The sequence below is a fragment of the Ursus arctos genome, unplaced genomic scaffold, assembly GCF_023065955.2.
Source record: "Ursus arctos isolate Adak ecotype North America unplaced genomic scaffold, UrsArc2.0 scaffold_3, whole genome shotgun sequence".
NCBI lineage: Eukaryota > Metazoa > Chordata > Mammalia > Carnivora > Ursidae > Ursus > Ursus arctos.
The window spans coordinates 99,903,155-99,918,269 of NW_026622985.1; the positions used below are offsets into that span (position 1 = coordinate 99,903,155).

Consider the following 15,115-nt stretch of genomic DNA (forward strand, 5'->3'; position numbering starts at 1 on the left):
ACCAATTATTCTGTGACAAATGAGTTTGAGATCAGGCTGAAAATTCTGTACGAAAAATCAATAGTTCTAATCAGGCCCTTTCAGGTCATTTACACCCACCTTTTGTTGGTTCGTCAGAGAAGAGCCAGATAAAACCTCTGTGGCAGCTCGGTCTCCCCACTGTTGCCGTTTCCATTCGAAACATATTTTGATATCGTAAATGAATAGTTTAATTGGTTTCAAACTTGTAAATGAGTGGAAATTTACATTATTTCAATAGTTTTTAATATTCTGATAAGACTTTCCAAATGAGCTTTAGCTGTGTGTAATTTTGTTCCCCTCCCCAGAGGAGGGAGTTAGACTTAAAGTCTATACGCAGATGTCAGATGGCTTCTTGCCGATCCTGAACTGAGCGTTTTTGGAAGGTGCGTGTTCTCAGCCCGTTGCGCTCAACCAGGTCGGCCACCCTCGCCTCCTCCTCCTCCTCCGCAGTAAAGCAGGCATGTGTTCTCTTGCAGTTTCCTGACGAAGACGAAGAAACGAGGCTGTATCGCTTGAAGATCGAAGAACAGAAGCGGCTCCGGGAAGAGATCCTGAAGCAGAAGGAGCTGCGCCGGCAGCAGCAGGCGGGCGCGAGGAAGAAGGAGCTGCTCGAGAGGCTGGCCCAGCAGCAGCAGCTGCACCTGCCCCCCGCCGTGGCAGAGCAGGAGCGGCCGGCGGCCTCGCCGTCGCCCACCAATGGAAACCCACTGTTACCCTTCCCAGGTGCCCAGGTCAGACAAAATGTGAAAAACAGACTTCTCGTGAAAAACCAAGATGTCACTGTTTCAAATGTTCAACCCAAAACATCAAATTTTGTGCCATCTGGTGCTAACTTGCAGTATCAAGGACAACAGATGAAACCATTGAAACATTTGAGACAGGCCAGAACCGTACCTCAGAGTCCAGCTCAGCACAAAGTCCTGCAGGTAAAACCTGCGGACGGGGAGGGGCCGCCACCCCCCTCACAGACCGCTCGAGTGGCGTCCCTCCAGGGCCGGCCCCCGGACGCCAAGCCCGGCGCGAAAAGGACTGTCATGCACCGGGCAAACAGCGGTGGCGGAGATGGGCCGCACGTCAGCTCCAAGGTCAGGGTGATTAAGTTGTCAGGCGGGGTAAGTTGACGAGGTAACTGGTGCCTCTTGGAATCTGCTTCACTCAGAATGTCCTAATTCCCAGAGAAGGGTTTCGAAGAAAGGGAGGTCAGAATCGCCTGTTACCGTCCTGGGGCCCAGCCTCTCCGTGCTTGCAGTCGGTGACGAGAGTTGTCATTTAGATTCTCTTGACCGAGACCCATGTTGTCTCAGTTGTCTGTCTTGAGTCTTCATGAAAGACCGTGTGACAGTCCCCCAGTTAGATGTTTCTCAGTTTTAGCTTATTTTTGTAGATAATTTGTGATAGAACCATCAAGTTTGTTTTAAAAATAAAATTTCCTTTACCACAAAACAAGTAATATGTTGTGTGTAGCGTTAGATTCAGGGAGCACCTGTGGGTGGGGGCGAGCGTGGCTGTGGCGTGGCTCCCTTCAAGCAGAATTGTTTCGGAGGCTGTTCCCTGTCTTCTCTTTTCAGGCTAATCTCCCCTGGTGGAAAACACAAAAGGATTAACGGAATTCTAAAGTGAGATCATGTATGATCTGACCATATGCTTTCAGAAGTGGAGCGCGCCTCCTTTCTTTCCTTTTGGACGGTGCCCCTTGTAGATGAGTTTTAGTGAGGCGCAGTCACTGCGGTTTGGCTGACCCTGTGGTCAGAGTAAACACAGTGGCCGCAGAGACTCCCCCTGCAGACGGTTCTCCATCAGGGAGCGCTCTGTAGCATCCGTACCTGCTTCCCCGGCCGTGTGCTCTTGCCTCTCCTGTGCGGATGGCGGCGAGTCCTGCCGCAGGTGCCCCGCGGTCTGGCTCTGTGTCGGGACGGGCCGTGCTGCCCCTCGTGCGCCGTCTGTGCTGCATGTTGCAGAAGGACGGGAGGAACTGCAGACGCGGGCTGTTAGAGCAGGCCCGCCAGACCAGGGTGGCCCTACAGCCGGAGCTCGCCGCGCCTCTGGGGACGGGTGCAGACGGGCGCAGAGGGGCGCGGCTGTGCCGGCCTAGGAACGGCTCCTCACTGGTGGTTTCACGAGTTGAGTTTTATTGTTTTTATTTCTAGGTCTGTAGACTAAAAGTGTGACTTTCTCACGTGCGATAAGAAAAATTTTGATAGAATGATATGAGTAGGAAATTCTATCTTTAATAAACCCAGTGCTGGTTTTTCAAATCTGTTTTTTCTCACCTCCATTCGTTGTGATTCAGAGTGTGGATAAGCAGATGGCCTCTATCACATCAGTGTGTTTTATCATTGTGCGTGTTTGTTTTCTTCAGGCCAGAACCCAGGCATTAAGCAGTTTCATGGTATCTCTGGTCTTCTGTTTTGACCTTGAAGGGAGACTTCGTCAATGTCTCATTTTTTTTACTTGAGTTAAAAACTTAGGAGGAGGGGACATGGGGCCACGGGGCCATGATTGGGAGTAGCCCTTCTCCCGTGGCATTCCTGATTGGTGCTGTGTGTGGTGTGGCTGGTGTAAAGTGAGAGCCTCTCGTGGGCTAGGAGGTGCAGGGCACAGCTTTCAAACTAATAAGCACCTCTCCTTTAGAAGAATTTATCTACTTAAATTTTTGTTGTTTTTTTTCTCCAGTCGGGGGGGGGGGGGCGATGTATTTTTTATAAGGTTGTATTCCAGAATTATGCTGTGTAATTTTACAATACACAGAGAAACAACAGAGGAATGCTACGTGAAAATAGCACCAGCATGTTCTGTATCTTAGGATTTATTCCAACAAGTCCTACAGTAGCATCTTGGCAGCTTTCCACTTACCAGAGGATAAATGTCCCTTGTGTGTCTGTCTCTGAACTGGAAAAAATAGTATTTCCCTAGAGGCTTTGGATTTTTTTGTGTGGGTAGGGACTGTTTTTAAGAGAGCTTATTCATAATTGTGCAGGTGATATAAAGAAGAAATTCTTTTGTTAGGTGCTAAGTGAGCTCACATTTCTCCTGACTCTTGTTTCTGCCCTTGCTGGCCCTCCCTCTTTCCTCTGTGGGCCGTGGCCTGGGGCTCAGCCAGCACCCCTGTAAGGCTTTGACGGGCTTAGCACGTCACACCCATGCAGAATATTATTTATGCATTTCAGGTTTATAATTACTAATGGAATAAAAGCATCTCATTGTCTGTTCATGTTCTTGTCTTTTGTTGTGAGCCCTGGACTTCTATACATCCTATTAGTACAAAGACACAGTATGTTGTATTTATGAGGTTTCCTAGAGAGATTTCCTCTGGAGAGAGTCAGTTTTGTTCCCTTTACTTTTTTCTAATCTAAACTGGCATCAAATATATGCAATTAGATTATTCTTTCCATTCAGTCGCCTCCTCTAGTTCTACTGTTTGGTCTCCAGAGAGGGCACAGGACCATGGCAGTGCTAGAAAGTGGCCTGGTGAAGATCACAGCTCAGATAGGTGTCCGTCGAATGGTTAAAGTCTTGGAACTCTTATTCTGGAAATACCTTAAAATTTAATTTGGATTCTCTAGGTGTACTTTTACCTGTGAGGCGATTGTGAATCAATACAGAGCTCTCTTTTGTTATTTTCTGTATTTCATTATTTATAGTCAAATAATTTATCTTTGGGTTTTATTAAATTGGGTTTTTTAAAATGTGAAAGAGCCCGAGTCTTAAGACAGTAGTTGTATTTTTAGTCTTCTCTTTTATTATTTTTAAAGTGATTTTAGTTCACCCTAATCGTCCTAAGGGAATTTCTCGTCCTTTTATATCGTTTTTCTTTGTTATGGCTAATGCATCACGGGCGTAGGAAGTGTTTTCAAAAAGAATTTAATACAAATTCCTTGTTGGCATTGGTTCTCACAGTCATGGCGAGCAGCGGCGTGGGAAAGCTCGAAGAGTGGTTCTTCACCTTCACAGGGGGCTCTCTGTTAGTGTCTTCTTGGTCATTGGTTGTTGTGAAATTCCCTTTCACGAAAGGTAGCAGTTGAAGCTGTCCCTCGGCAGGACCGAGCGCTTCTGTCTGTCCGTCCGTCCGTGGTGGCGCGATGTGGTGGAAACTGTGGCTCTGTGTGAGGAGGACCCGCATTTTGGATGGGCGTGTGTTATCCATCGTTTCTCTGAACCCCAGGCTCCAGGCTGTGGACAGGGCTATCAAGTAGTTGTGGGAAAGAGTAAATGAGCCTTCTGGCACGTGGAAGGCACTCCATGAACGTCTGCTTTCTTTTTGGGGTGCTCCTAAGGCCCCTTCCAGGAATGCAGTCTGTGATTTCATTTCTTACAACGTAGTGGTGGCCATAAAGCAGTGCTTAGCATCTACTCCGAGCATCTTTACGAGGTGGAGACTTGGATTCCCGTCTCACAGGGGAGTAGATTCAGTCTCAGAGACACTGCGTGAGTAGCCTGGGGCCACCTGGCTACTTGTTGGTAGAGCTGAGGTTCTTAGTATTCATAATGGTTGTTCTTGCTGCTGCATTGTTCCAAAGTGTTCCTTAGTTCTTGATCAGGGATAATATTCAACTGTTTCCAGTGAGTACGTAGCAGAATTGATTCAGAAAAGTTGTAGCTGGGCTTCTCGAATGAGGGCGATGATTAGGTTTCACTTTCTTTGCCAACCCCAAGTGGTAGTGAGTGACTGGAAAGTGTTGAGAAGGATTCTCAAAGTAGGAGAGAAGTGTCACGTTGGGTGCAGAGCCGCAGCTGTGTGGTTACAAGACTGGAGAGTGGCCGGGTTTCCGTCATTGCTGTTCTGGAACTGTAGCGTGTAGGTAAGCTCAGGGCCCCTGGCCCCTGATCTGGTGCAGTGAGGGGCAGGGTATCCTGGCTCTGTGCAGCTGTACCTTGCCGTGTGCTCCAAATGAACCTTTGAACATTTCTGTATAAGTCAAATTAGGTCACATTTTATATATAAAACACTGGGGTGAAAATCAGGGGAATTTGCTATTTAAAGAGACCTGTGTTGTATGGCTCATCAATATATATGTGGATTTTAGTTTTCCCACTCCTATTTTGTGGTCTGGCTTTGCTAGGTGAGATTACAAAAGTAGTAAGTGTGTGTAGAGTGGTGGTTTATGAAATGTGTTGAATTTTCTTGAGTAGTTCCAGAATTTCATATGCTTCCCTGAGGGTTACTTATATATAAGTAATTTACCTAAAGAGCTGTATTTGATGGAATGGTTCTTTTTTATTACTCTTAAAATATGGAAAAATTCATTTGCTCATTTCTCGGAAAGCTACTTAAGTATTTAATTTTCAGAAACCCAAAGAGCAATCTTTTTAAATGGTGATTTTGTTCATAACCAATACATAATCCAGGAAAACTATTCAAGTAATATCAGAGCAAATACAAAAATGTAGTGTTTACTCAGTGTAAACTTATTATAGTCATGCAGCCATCCTTTGTGATCATGCACCAGAAATAGAATTAGAACAGGCATGTGCCACAGGCACTTCCTCGGAAGGACTTTAATCAGGACTGCAGCTCCGTGTCCAGGTCAGGGCACGTTGGGTCGTGGTTTCAGGTAACCTTGGTTCGTGGCCCCAGTGGGCCCCGGTCTCCTTGGGAAAATGCGGCATGCTCCCCCAGGCTGGCTGGGCGGGGGGTGGGGGGGCAGGGGGGGTTCCCAGGTGGTCACGGGTGCAAGGAGCCGCTCAGGAGGGTGACCGACCACCCTTTCCTTGAAGCCCGAGGGAGGAGCAGTGGCTTCTTCAGAGCAGGACTTCCTAATGCTCTTTAAGAAGATGAAAGCAAACTCTGAATTCAGTGGCTTTATTCTAATTGAGGTAATAAAAATTTTAAGAATTTGGCAGCAAATTAAGTAAACAGTCCTTTGTCCTGCTGGCCACACAGAGAAATGGGAGAGGCGCAGAATGCCTCAGCAGGAAGGCCAGCTGTCCAGTTGTGATACTCTTGTGTTTTATTTTTAAAAGGCTGTCAAATGCTGCTTGCAAAAGGTCCCAGTTTATTTGTGTGTTTGAGCTTGCTTTCAGGGGTTGGATTGTATTCGTAGGTTCCTTCCCACCCTCCCTTGCTCAGAAGTTATTCTCAGATATTCTTTAGGAGCTGGTAGAAGAGGTAACACGTACATACCTGAATTTTCTGTGTTTGGTGGAGGACATTTTATTTTGATGTAATTACAATTTAAGAGAAGTTGCAAAAATAGCGTAAGGAACTCCTGCGCCCCCTTTATCGGCTTCAGCAGGTGGTGTTCTGCCACATTGCATTGCCGTTTCTCTTTGCCCCCCTCGCACTCACATGCTCCGCCACTGTTGGGGAGGACATTGGAGCCGTGCCACGTCTCTCCTCAGCAGGGAGCTGTCCCCTCGCGCAGCCCGCAGGTACACGCATCAGAACTTCAGACGCAGCATCGGCACAGCGTTCCTCTGTGACCCCAGCGCGGCTCCCCCAGCCCGGCGCAGGGGCACGTGCGGTCCTCATAGTCCCCACGACTCTGGGACAGCATCTCTGGCCTTTGTGTGTTCTGCCCTTGACTTTTTTAAAAAGGAGAGGCTGGTGGTCTTGTCAGATGTCCTTTAATTTGGATTTGTCTTACTTCTCCTCGTGCTGTTTCAGGTTGTGCGCTTTGGGCAGGAGCCCCACAGAAGGACATCGTGTCCTTGGTGGGTCCTGTCGGGAGGCTCCTGGTGGGCTTGTCCAGCGTTGGCAACTCGGATCACTTGAGCGAGGTGGTGTTTGCCAAGTCTCCCCCTAGGGTTACGGTCCCACTCTTTGTAATTGATAAGTAATTTATGAGAAGATACTTCTGGACTATGGAAATGTCTCATTTCTAGTCAGATTTTCACTGTTTTTAGCAAGCCTTGACATTTTTATAATGTCAGCACACTCTGTGCGCTTACTGTGATAGCTTCCTCTTTTCTCTCACTTACTTATTGGTTCATTTATTTACAGCAGTATGGGCTTATGGATTCTTACTTTATCCAGTGAACTGTTACTATTGTTGGTTTTGAGGTTCGAATTGTCCCAGATGGGCCAGTGAGAGCCCCTTCAGGGTGGCTCTGTGTTCGTTGAACACATCCTGAAATCTGGTGCAAGAAGGGGAAGCTCAGCTCTGCGGTCAGTCCCGCCTTGGCGTAGTGGAGAGGGGGGCGCCGGGTGTGCTCTCCGAGCGCCATTGCTCTGGGCCCTGTCTGCACACACCCAGCCCTCCACTGTGAGTTCCAGAGGCAGAAAAATGAATCAAAAAGAGATACTGTGTGAATGAACATGAGGGTCTTGATGGACAGGGAGGCTAGCAGTGGCCGAGGTGCACAGTACTAAGAGGGAGCGTGTCTCCGTGGCAGGGGCCTGGTGGTCTTGGGAGGTGCAGGGGTCCGAAGTTGTAGCTCTGCATTTTGTTTTGTTTGCTGTGCATGTGCGCAGGGCTTATTGGCAGCTGTAGCTAGGACACAGCTCAGTCCCTCTCGGGGTGGGGTCCATCTCAGAAGGGTCCTCCCCTGGTGCCGGCGTTCCTGAGCAGGGCAGCTGGGATAGAGCGTGTCAGGCAAACATGATGGGGGCTGAGGAGCCCTGCGTGCGGTGGCAGCTCCTGCCGCTGCATGAGGAGACTAGGAGCTGCTCCACAGCCTGGGTGCTGTGCGGGTTGAGGGGCTTGTGAGGAGCAAGATAGGGAGACCTGATGAAGTGACTTTGAGTGAAGAGGAGGAGCTACCTGGCTGAAGCAAGGAGGGCAGGGGGAAAGGAAAGAGCCTTCTGGGCAGGTGGGGGAGAGATTGGATGAAGGTCCCGTGGCAGGGACGTCATGGCCAGTTTTCTAGCTATAGGAAGGCCGGTTGGACCAGAGTGCGGAGAGCAAGTAAGTGGAGAGGGGGCTTTACAGACTGTTCTAGGCCTCGGATCTTGATCACTAGAGCAGTGAGAGCCTTTGGGAAGTTTCAGCAGAGGGATTATGGACCTCGTTTTTGAACCTTTTTTTTTTTTTTTTAAGTATATGTCTAAACTAGTCCTTACTTGCTGGTTTTTTTCTGAGGCTCTACCTTCATGTTAATACACAGAAAGTCATAGGCACAACTCCTGAGCGTTGGATTTAGAGCCAGAGTGTTCATCCTGGAGCCGTCTGTCTTCGTGTGGGGACTCCTGCTTTGAGGAGGAGTTGCAGCTCCTACGCGTAGAGGGTGGGATTGGACTGGTCACCTTCGCTGCCTCCTGCTCTCCGGATGTGGCCTGTTCCCTGCCTCTAGCCTGCTGGCTACCTGCCCTGCGCGCCACCTGCCGTGCACAGCCACGGGTTCACGGAGCTGTCTCCTGGTTACTGCTCCTACTGAGGCTGGGCTTGCGCTTCTGCTCACTTTTTGTGTCCAGGGTGGAAGACAGTTTCAGGAATGTTATAAATATTTAAAAAAACATTTGTTGAAAAGATTGAGAAAGTATCTTAACCCTTTAAAAATCTGGACATTGTGTATGGTTTCTTTAATGAAATACCGAAGAAGAAATTTGAACAGTGTTTTTTCCATGAATACTTCCGGTTGTAAAAGTAATAGCTGTTTCTTGTAGACATGGGGATGGCACCAGTTAGCAAAATGGGGGAAAAATAGCATTAATTCTTGTTATTAATTCTTCTGGTTGTCTTTTCACGCTAACATTTATGGTTCCCTCGCAAACTCCTTTTTATTTGATGTACAAAGTGGGATTATATCATGCGTACAGTTGGCACTTTTTGGGTTGTGTTGAGTGGTGGGTATGTGGGAGGACTTTTCGTGTGGAGATGTGGGCCAAAGCAGAGCGCATCCCACGCTGTGGAGGTCACTCTGTGACCTGCGCTGAGCTGCCTCACTAGCGCAGAGGGCACGGCCCTCTTGACTCACTTGATTTCTGGCAGAAGCTAACGTGGTGTCAGGCAGTCCCTGGGAGCTGAGACCATGCTCGAGGATCGGGAAGAAGTGAGTTGGGTGGAAGTGAGTTGGAAGTGAGGTACGAAAGGACAGAGCTGCTGTGGACTTGGAATAGAAGGGTTCTGGGAAGACCAGACGGTCAGGGAAACTGAGTGTAAGAGAAGCTGCTTGAACCCAGATGGGGGAGCCAGGAGGGCCGGGGGCGAGGGTGAGTCCACGCTGTTGCCTTGCAGGCTTCATCCCTCTCCCGTAGGGGGGAGGCTGATGGGGTGGAGGTGGGCTCATTGGTTGCGGGGTCCTTTCCCTGTGACAGGTGCTCATAAGCCATCAAACGGCCTGAAGGCAACTAGCGGAAGAGACTTGGGGCATGAATCCTGATTAGTCCCATGTTTGAGGATATGCATATTCCAGAAACTTCCTTTTGGAGCGGAAGCTATTGTATATAAAGCTTTGAAATGCTTTAGTGGGCAGAAGTAATAACTTACAGAGAAAGGACTTTTTAAGCATTCTTAAACACGTGGCTTCTAAATTTGGGCAAAATCCGCAGTTGTTCGTTAGAGGACCAAAATCGGTTGTAATGAATCCGTCTCTCTACGTTAATTTTGGGGGTTTTTAAGGGGTATGATGTTGGGGAGTAAGATAAGTGCTTAAATCAGAAGTACTTCATGTATAACTAGGAATCGGGATGCAGTAACTCATTCTCCCCAGCAGAGGAGGACATTTTTCTCTGGTGTCTTCGGTAACTTCCCTCTCCTGACTAGCAGCAACTGCCAAAGATAGAGCCATGCTGCCTCGGCAGGGAAGTTGCCTTGGGCCTCACACCGCCAAGTAGCTCCTTCCAAGCTGCTCGTCGAGTGCAAGCTGGAATCTTCTCTCCCTGGCCTGGAGCCCCACCCACGTGGGGGGCTCCGCTGGAAGAGCCCAAGTTTACAGGAGCCCTGCTGCTTGGAGAGCCCGAGTGTGCAGGGCCCCACTGTCTTACCCTCAGCCACCTTTTCCTTTGGAGAGGCGTCCATTCGTGCGAGAGGTTGGGGAGTCCTGGGCAGTCCCGGGGGGGCTTGGGGCTTTGTTTTGTTCCCCCAAAGGCCAGTTAATTTTGTTTTTTAAAGATATCCCCAAACCTGACTCATCTCAGAAGGGTAGAACGGTGAGAGAAAGTGGGCGGGCCCTCGAGAACTGTGCCGTGTCAGCACCGTACCGTAAAGTCCAGCGTACATGCCGGTCAGGTCCTTTTATCAGGAAGCCCAGGCACTTACGGGGTCTGTGTGCCCTGGTCTCTTTAACCTTATGGATTTTGCTTCACTCAACTCATGTGGGCCTGTTACTGAAATTTTACGGGAAGTATTGTAGACTGAAGTTGCATACGTGTTTTGCATGCTTGCTACGGGTAAGGATAATTGATTGCAGAGAATCAACGAATGTAAAATATTCTCACCTCCTATTCTGTTGTAACAGTCCAATTAGGGAATTGACCTGGGAACCTGGGGAAAAAAATGTTAGCCTGTTTATTTTCTTTTACCTTTTCTCCTTTAAAGAGTAGTCTTCAAAAACAAAATAGAGCCTTAAATGTATTTATATTTAGAAACTTCACGTAGCATGCATATCATTTATTGTCCAGATCCTGAGTGAGCTTTCTAAAGATTACAGGGCTAGGCCCAGCATTGTTGCAGTTAATAGAAGCCTGTACCGTGAGGTCTGTGGGCTGTAAGATCAGCAGCATTGCCATGACAGTGAAGTGGGCCTTATCGGAAGGAGAATTCATAAGAGGCTGCCCTGGGACCCTAACCACTGTCCTTGTGTGTGTCCTGACAATGTTATCTGTCCTCTCAGTACGGAGTATCAAATGTCTGTCATGAGTACAGAAATTAATTTAATGTCACCTGAAGACATGCAATTAATCTTTTAGAGGTTTTCATAATACCTTTACAGAAAGAGTTGCCAGTTTGGCGGATTTGGATTTTGGGGTTTAGAAGAAGATAAGGGAAATTAATTTTTCATCAGGGTTAATACAAGCTAGCAGGGCCACAAAAGCTGAGAAAAATGGTTGGGGAATTTGTCAAGTGTTGTCACTCTAGAATAATGCTGCTTAACGTCTGATAGGTGTAATCAAGAGTTGAGATTTCTATAGAGAGGGATTAATCAGTTTGCTCACTAGTGAATGCGAGTCAGTGATATCACTTCTTCACGGGGTTTAAGAATGAAAATAAGATTTGATCTGTCAAATTGCAGGAAACCCTGACAGTATCAGTGGGCATTTTTATCTATACATTTAAACCATTTGTTATAAATAAATTTGTCCTGCTAATGTTGCTGGCCTCAGACTTCATTGTTTGGTAATGATTAAGCTGATACAGAGTGTTCCCTAGGCTTACTTAATTTCAGATAGTACCTCTTACATTAAAAAAAGAAAAACTACTCTGAGAAGACATTTTACAGTATTCATTAAAAGAGAATCATTTGAGAAGACAACCAACAAAATAGTTATGGTTTGGTCTAAGATAGGCTAAACTTTTTTCGCCTCATCTGTGTTTAGAGAAAGTGGCAGATCCTTAAACTCACATCTACACAAGGAATTTGAGAGGGAGCTGGGCCACCTAGAGAGATGCACTTTGAAAGGGAACTGACTTTTTTTGAAGAGGCCATCATTTGCATCCACAAATGACCAGTCTCCTTACATTAGTGTTGGCAGGTTTCTGAAAATCCTAATTTGAATTCAACAGTATTTTCAAAGGTAAACACCGAAGTACTAACGATTTTAGGACCTCTCTCAGTGCATTGTAACTGTTGGTATAAGTTGCAGAAGATTCCAGATGCACGGGCGCGTTCAGTTTGCTTCTCCTTGACCTCTGTCTGGGTCTGTGTGTGAGTGTAGGCGTCAGCAGTACACTCCTGTCCAGAACAGAGTCAGGAATGCCTTGACAATTTTCCACGTGTTAACTGGAATGTAAGAACTAGCTTTTCATTGTGCTGATTTGAAAGAGAATAATTGTTCTCTCTGTTGAAAAAAGGAAACCTCTCCATTTTTCTTACAAAATGGAATAACTTCTATTTAAGCATCACAGTGACCCTTCATGCAGTTGCAGGAGGGCTAGTCCTTTCTGTTTCAACTTTTGCTGAGAACAGTTGTGTTCAGGTTGAGCCCTCCCCTAGGAAGGTGGAGTCTGACCACAGACAGGAATCCCCGCGGGTGCCGGCTCCCGGTGCCGGTGACCAGGGGCCTCCAGGTTTTTCATTTGCAAAATGAGGATAATAGTATTTACCCTGAAGGGAGGATTGAAGGAAACGATGTCTGTCCAGAACCCAGTACACTTCTTGTCACATTGTAGACATTCCAGAAACACGAGCCCCTCCCACCCTCCCGACCGTGGGACGTGTTAATCATACCAAAACTTGGTGATCGGGATCCTAGGAATGCCTTGGAAGTTCTGTTACAGAGTCTGTGGCATCATTTACAGCTGTAAAGGTATACAAATTGGTTCGAATATGAGCAACTCCAGAGCTTACCTAGGGCTTCCTCCACTTTCCAATAAACAACTGATAGGAACAGTTTTTCCTCAAAGCTGGGCACTCCTCCCAGTCCCCGCCTGCAACATCCCCCTTTCTGCGTGCGTCATTAACTCAGCAAGTGTTTGCCATCCACCTGCTCTGTTCTGTCTCCTGAGGATGCTGTGGATGTTGTGGGGACCGGTGCCTCCCGTGGGGCTCCCCCGCAGCACAGCACAGCATGAAGAAGCACAAAGCACTTACTGGCCGGGGAGCCCTGGGGGCGGAGAGTGCTGTGGGGGCCTCCGAGGATGCAGGCCAGGCAGGGAGGAAGAGGACAGGGACCCCTTGGCCGGCAGTGCGCGCCCTGGGGCCAGAGCCGCAGGAGACGAGGTGCGTGCAGATCTGCAGAAATGGTGTCATCACCGTGTCTTTTCAGGTGATCTCTTCAGGTGATCTCTTGGAAAACCCTGAAAGAGGCCTTTACACCATGACTGGGACCCTTTCTTCGTTTCACGAGCTTTCATACTCTGCAAAAGGAAAGCTGAGTTGCTTTCCTCACAGATGAGGAAAGGAGAGGCTTTTGTTTGTGGTACCTGTTTTTCCTGAACTTTGAGGGGATCAAGCCTACTTGAAAAAGTAAACTTCTCGTGAAAGGAAAATGAAAGTTCGGAACTTTGTTTTTCAGGGTTTTTATCTGACATTAACGTCCTCTTATAGTAAATTACCACCAGTCTCTTACCCAAAATAACAATGAAGAGAATTTTTATTATTTGGAGTGTTTCTTGACTAAATGTTGATGTTCTCGATTCAGTTCGCAGTTTAAAAATCATCTGATCACCAGTGTTCTATATTTATCATCCAAATATGTATACACATTGTCTACCTCAAAAGAGGCAAGTTACAATATCTTAACTTTTGGTGCAAGTTGTTCTTTTTAAGTTAAAGTTCACTGTCTAGGTCATGATTTTAGCTTTGGCTTACTAAAGAAAGAAAATGATGACAACATTCGTTCTTTTTGTCCATCATCCTTTTAGGCCGTACGTACCAGCTAATTATCTGTTCTGCAGCGTGGCATAATCATTCCTGACACACAAGGTAGTGCTGCTGCCTTGAAAGCTGGCCTGGTCAGTATCGTCGTGACGTGGAGTAAATACCCGTGTGCTACCCAGCAGTGGCTGTAACCTAGGTTCCTGATACTATCCTCTTTTTTCTGGCACGTTGAGAACTCCTGTTTTTCAAGTGTGGTGCGCTATCTATGAGCTCATTCAGTAGATAACCTCAGTGCCTTTGATGTATACGGGGAATTCCAGCGTGGTGCACAAAGCGGGCTGATAGGGTTTAAACCTCTGGTTTCTGCGGATGCTCACAGGATAGCGTATGCTATAGGGATCCTCAAACTTGTCCCTTGTCCGTAGGCTCCCAGGGAGTTTATTTAGACCCCCGACGTCGCTACAGCGGAGGGCTTTCCCGTAGAACTATCCGGTACCTAGCCAGTTCATTTATTCACATGGGTGAATAGGGTGGAAGTTGGAGAATCAGTCAGTAGACCCGTGTAGCTAGACTCCTTGGTTTTGCGGTGTCCAGCCAGCCTTGCGTTCCTGGGGTCAGTGTTGCTCGGGCGTGGGGCACGGTCCCTTTTCTCTGTGGATGTGTCCGGTTGTTGCTCTTTTGGTAGGGACCTTTCTTCACCTACGTTTGTTAGGGTGTGGTTTGGTGCCTTTCTTCTCCTGTGAGGTCTTTAGCATTTCTATCCGGGTCATGCCGCCCTCAAAGGGTGAGTGGGAAGGTTCTTTCTCCTCCCCTCTTCTCTGAGAGAGGCTGCCGTGTGTAAGATTGGTCGTCTTCCCTTTGAAACAGGGCTCACCACTCACCAGTGAGTCCGTTTGGATTTTTCTTTGCGGGACGTTTTTCATTACCAATTCAGTGTCTTCTCGGATTTTCAGATTTTCTCTTTATTCTTGAATCCGTTTTGGTGTTTTGCATTTCTTATGCAGTCTGTCCATTTCACCTCAGTGGCCTGACTTGTTGGCATAAGTTGTTCGTGACGTCCTTTTTCATTTTGGTGGGACCTGTTTTGATGACCTGCTCTCTTGTTTCTGATTTTGGTCATTGGTACCCTCTCTCCCTTTTTCTTGATCAGTTTAGTTAGAGGTCATCAGTTTTGTTGATCTCAAAAATGCAACTTTTGGTTTCTTTGATTTTTCTCTGTTGTTTTTCTGTTTCCCGTGTCATTGCTTTTTGCCGTGATCTTATCTTTTCCTTCCTCTTATTTTAGGTTTGATTTCCTTTTTTCCCTAGCGTCTTGAGATAAAAGCTCAGGTTATTGATTTCAGATTTCTTTCCTTTCTGACATAACTCTTCAGTTGCAGAGTTTTTGATATGTTGCATTTTGATACGTTTCATTTTTATTCAGTTCAGAATATTTTTTTATGAGTTTTTTATTCTTACCTCATTTCTTAGCCTGGCTTCCTAGGGGTCAACCCTGTTGCTACATAGCTTGTTGGTCGGCCAGTCAGTCATTAGGGAAGAGATTGGCGGGTGGTCTGTGAGTGGGGGGCACCAGCTCTCAGAGCCCACCTCAGCTAGCCCTTCCTACCCGCCCCCTACCCGTGTGAGCTTCCCTGGCACCCTCGTGGAGAGCACTTACCTAGGCCTTCGGGAGCTCTCATTTCCAGAATTTCCCATTGTGCCTCTGATACTGGCTGGTCTGCTATGGTTTCAGAGAGGT

At 47.2% G+C, this 15,115-nt stretch overlaps 1 protein-coding gene across 9 annotated transcripts in view; it reads left to right on the forward strand.

The window, feature by feature from the left end:
- RBM33 (RNA binding motif protein 33) overlaps positions 1-15,115 on the forward strand; it is a 131,186-nt gene that overhangs the window by 94,712 nt on the left and 21,359 nt on the right. For 7 of the 9 annotated variants that reach the window (XM_026479211.4, XM_026479212.4, XM_026479216.4 and 4 more), the window contains one exon: positions 498-1,133. In XM_026479211.4, the coding sequence (XP_026334996.1) occupies positions 498-1,133 (636 nt within the window). The remainder of the gene's footprint in view (positions 1-497; positions 1,134-15,115) is intronic. The other 2 variants (XM_044392236.3, XM_057304499.1) reach the window with 1 other exon arrangement.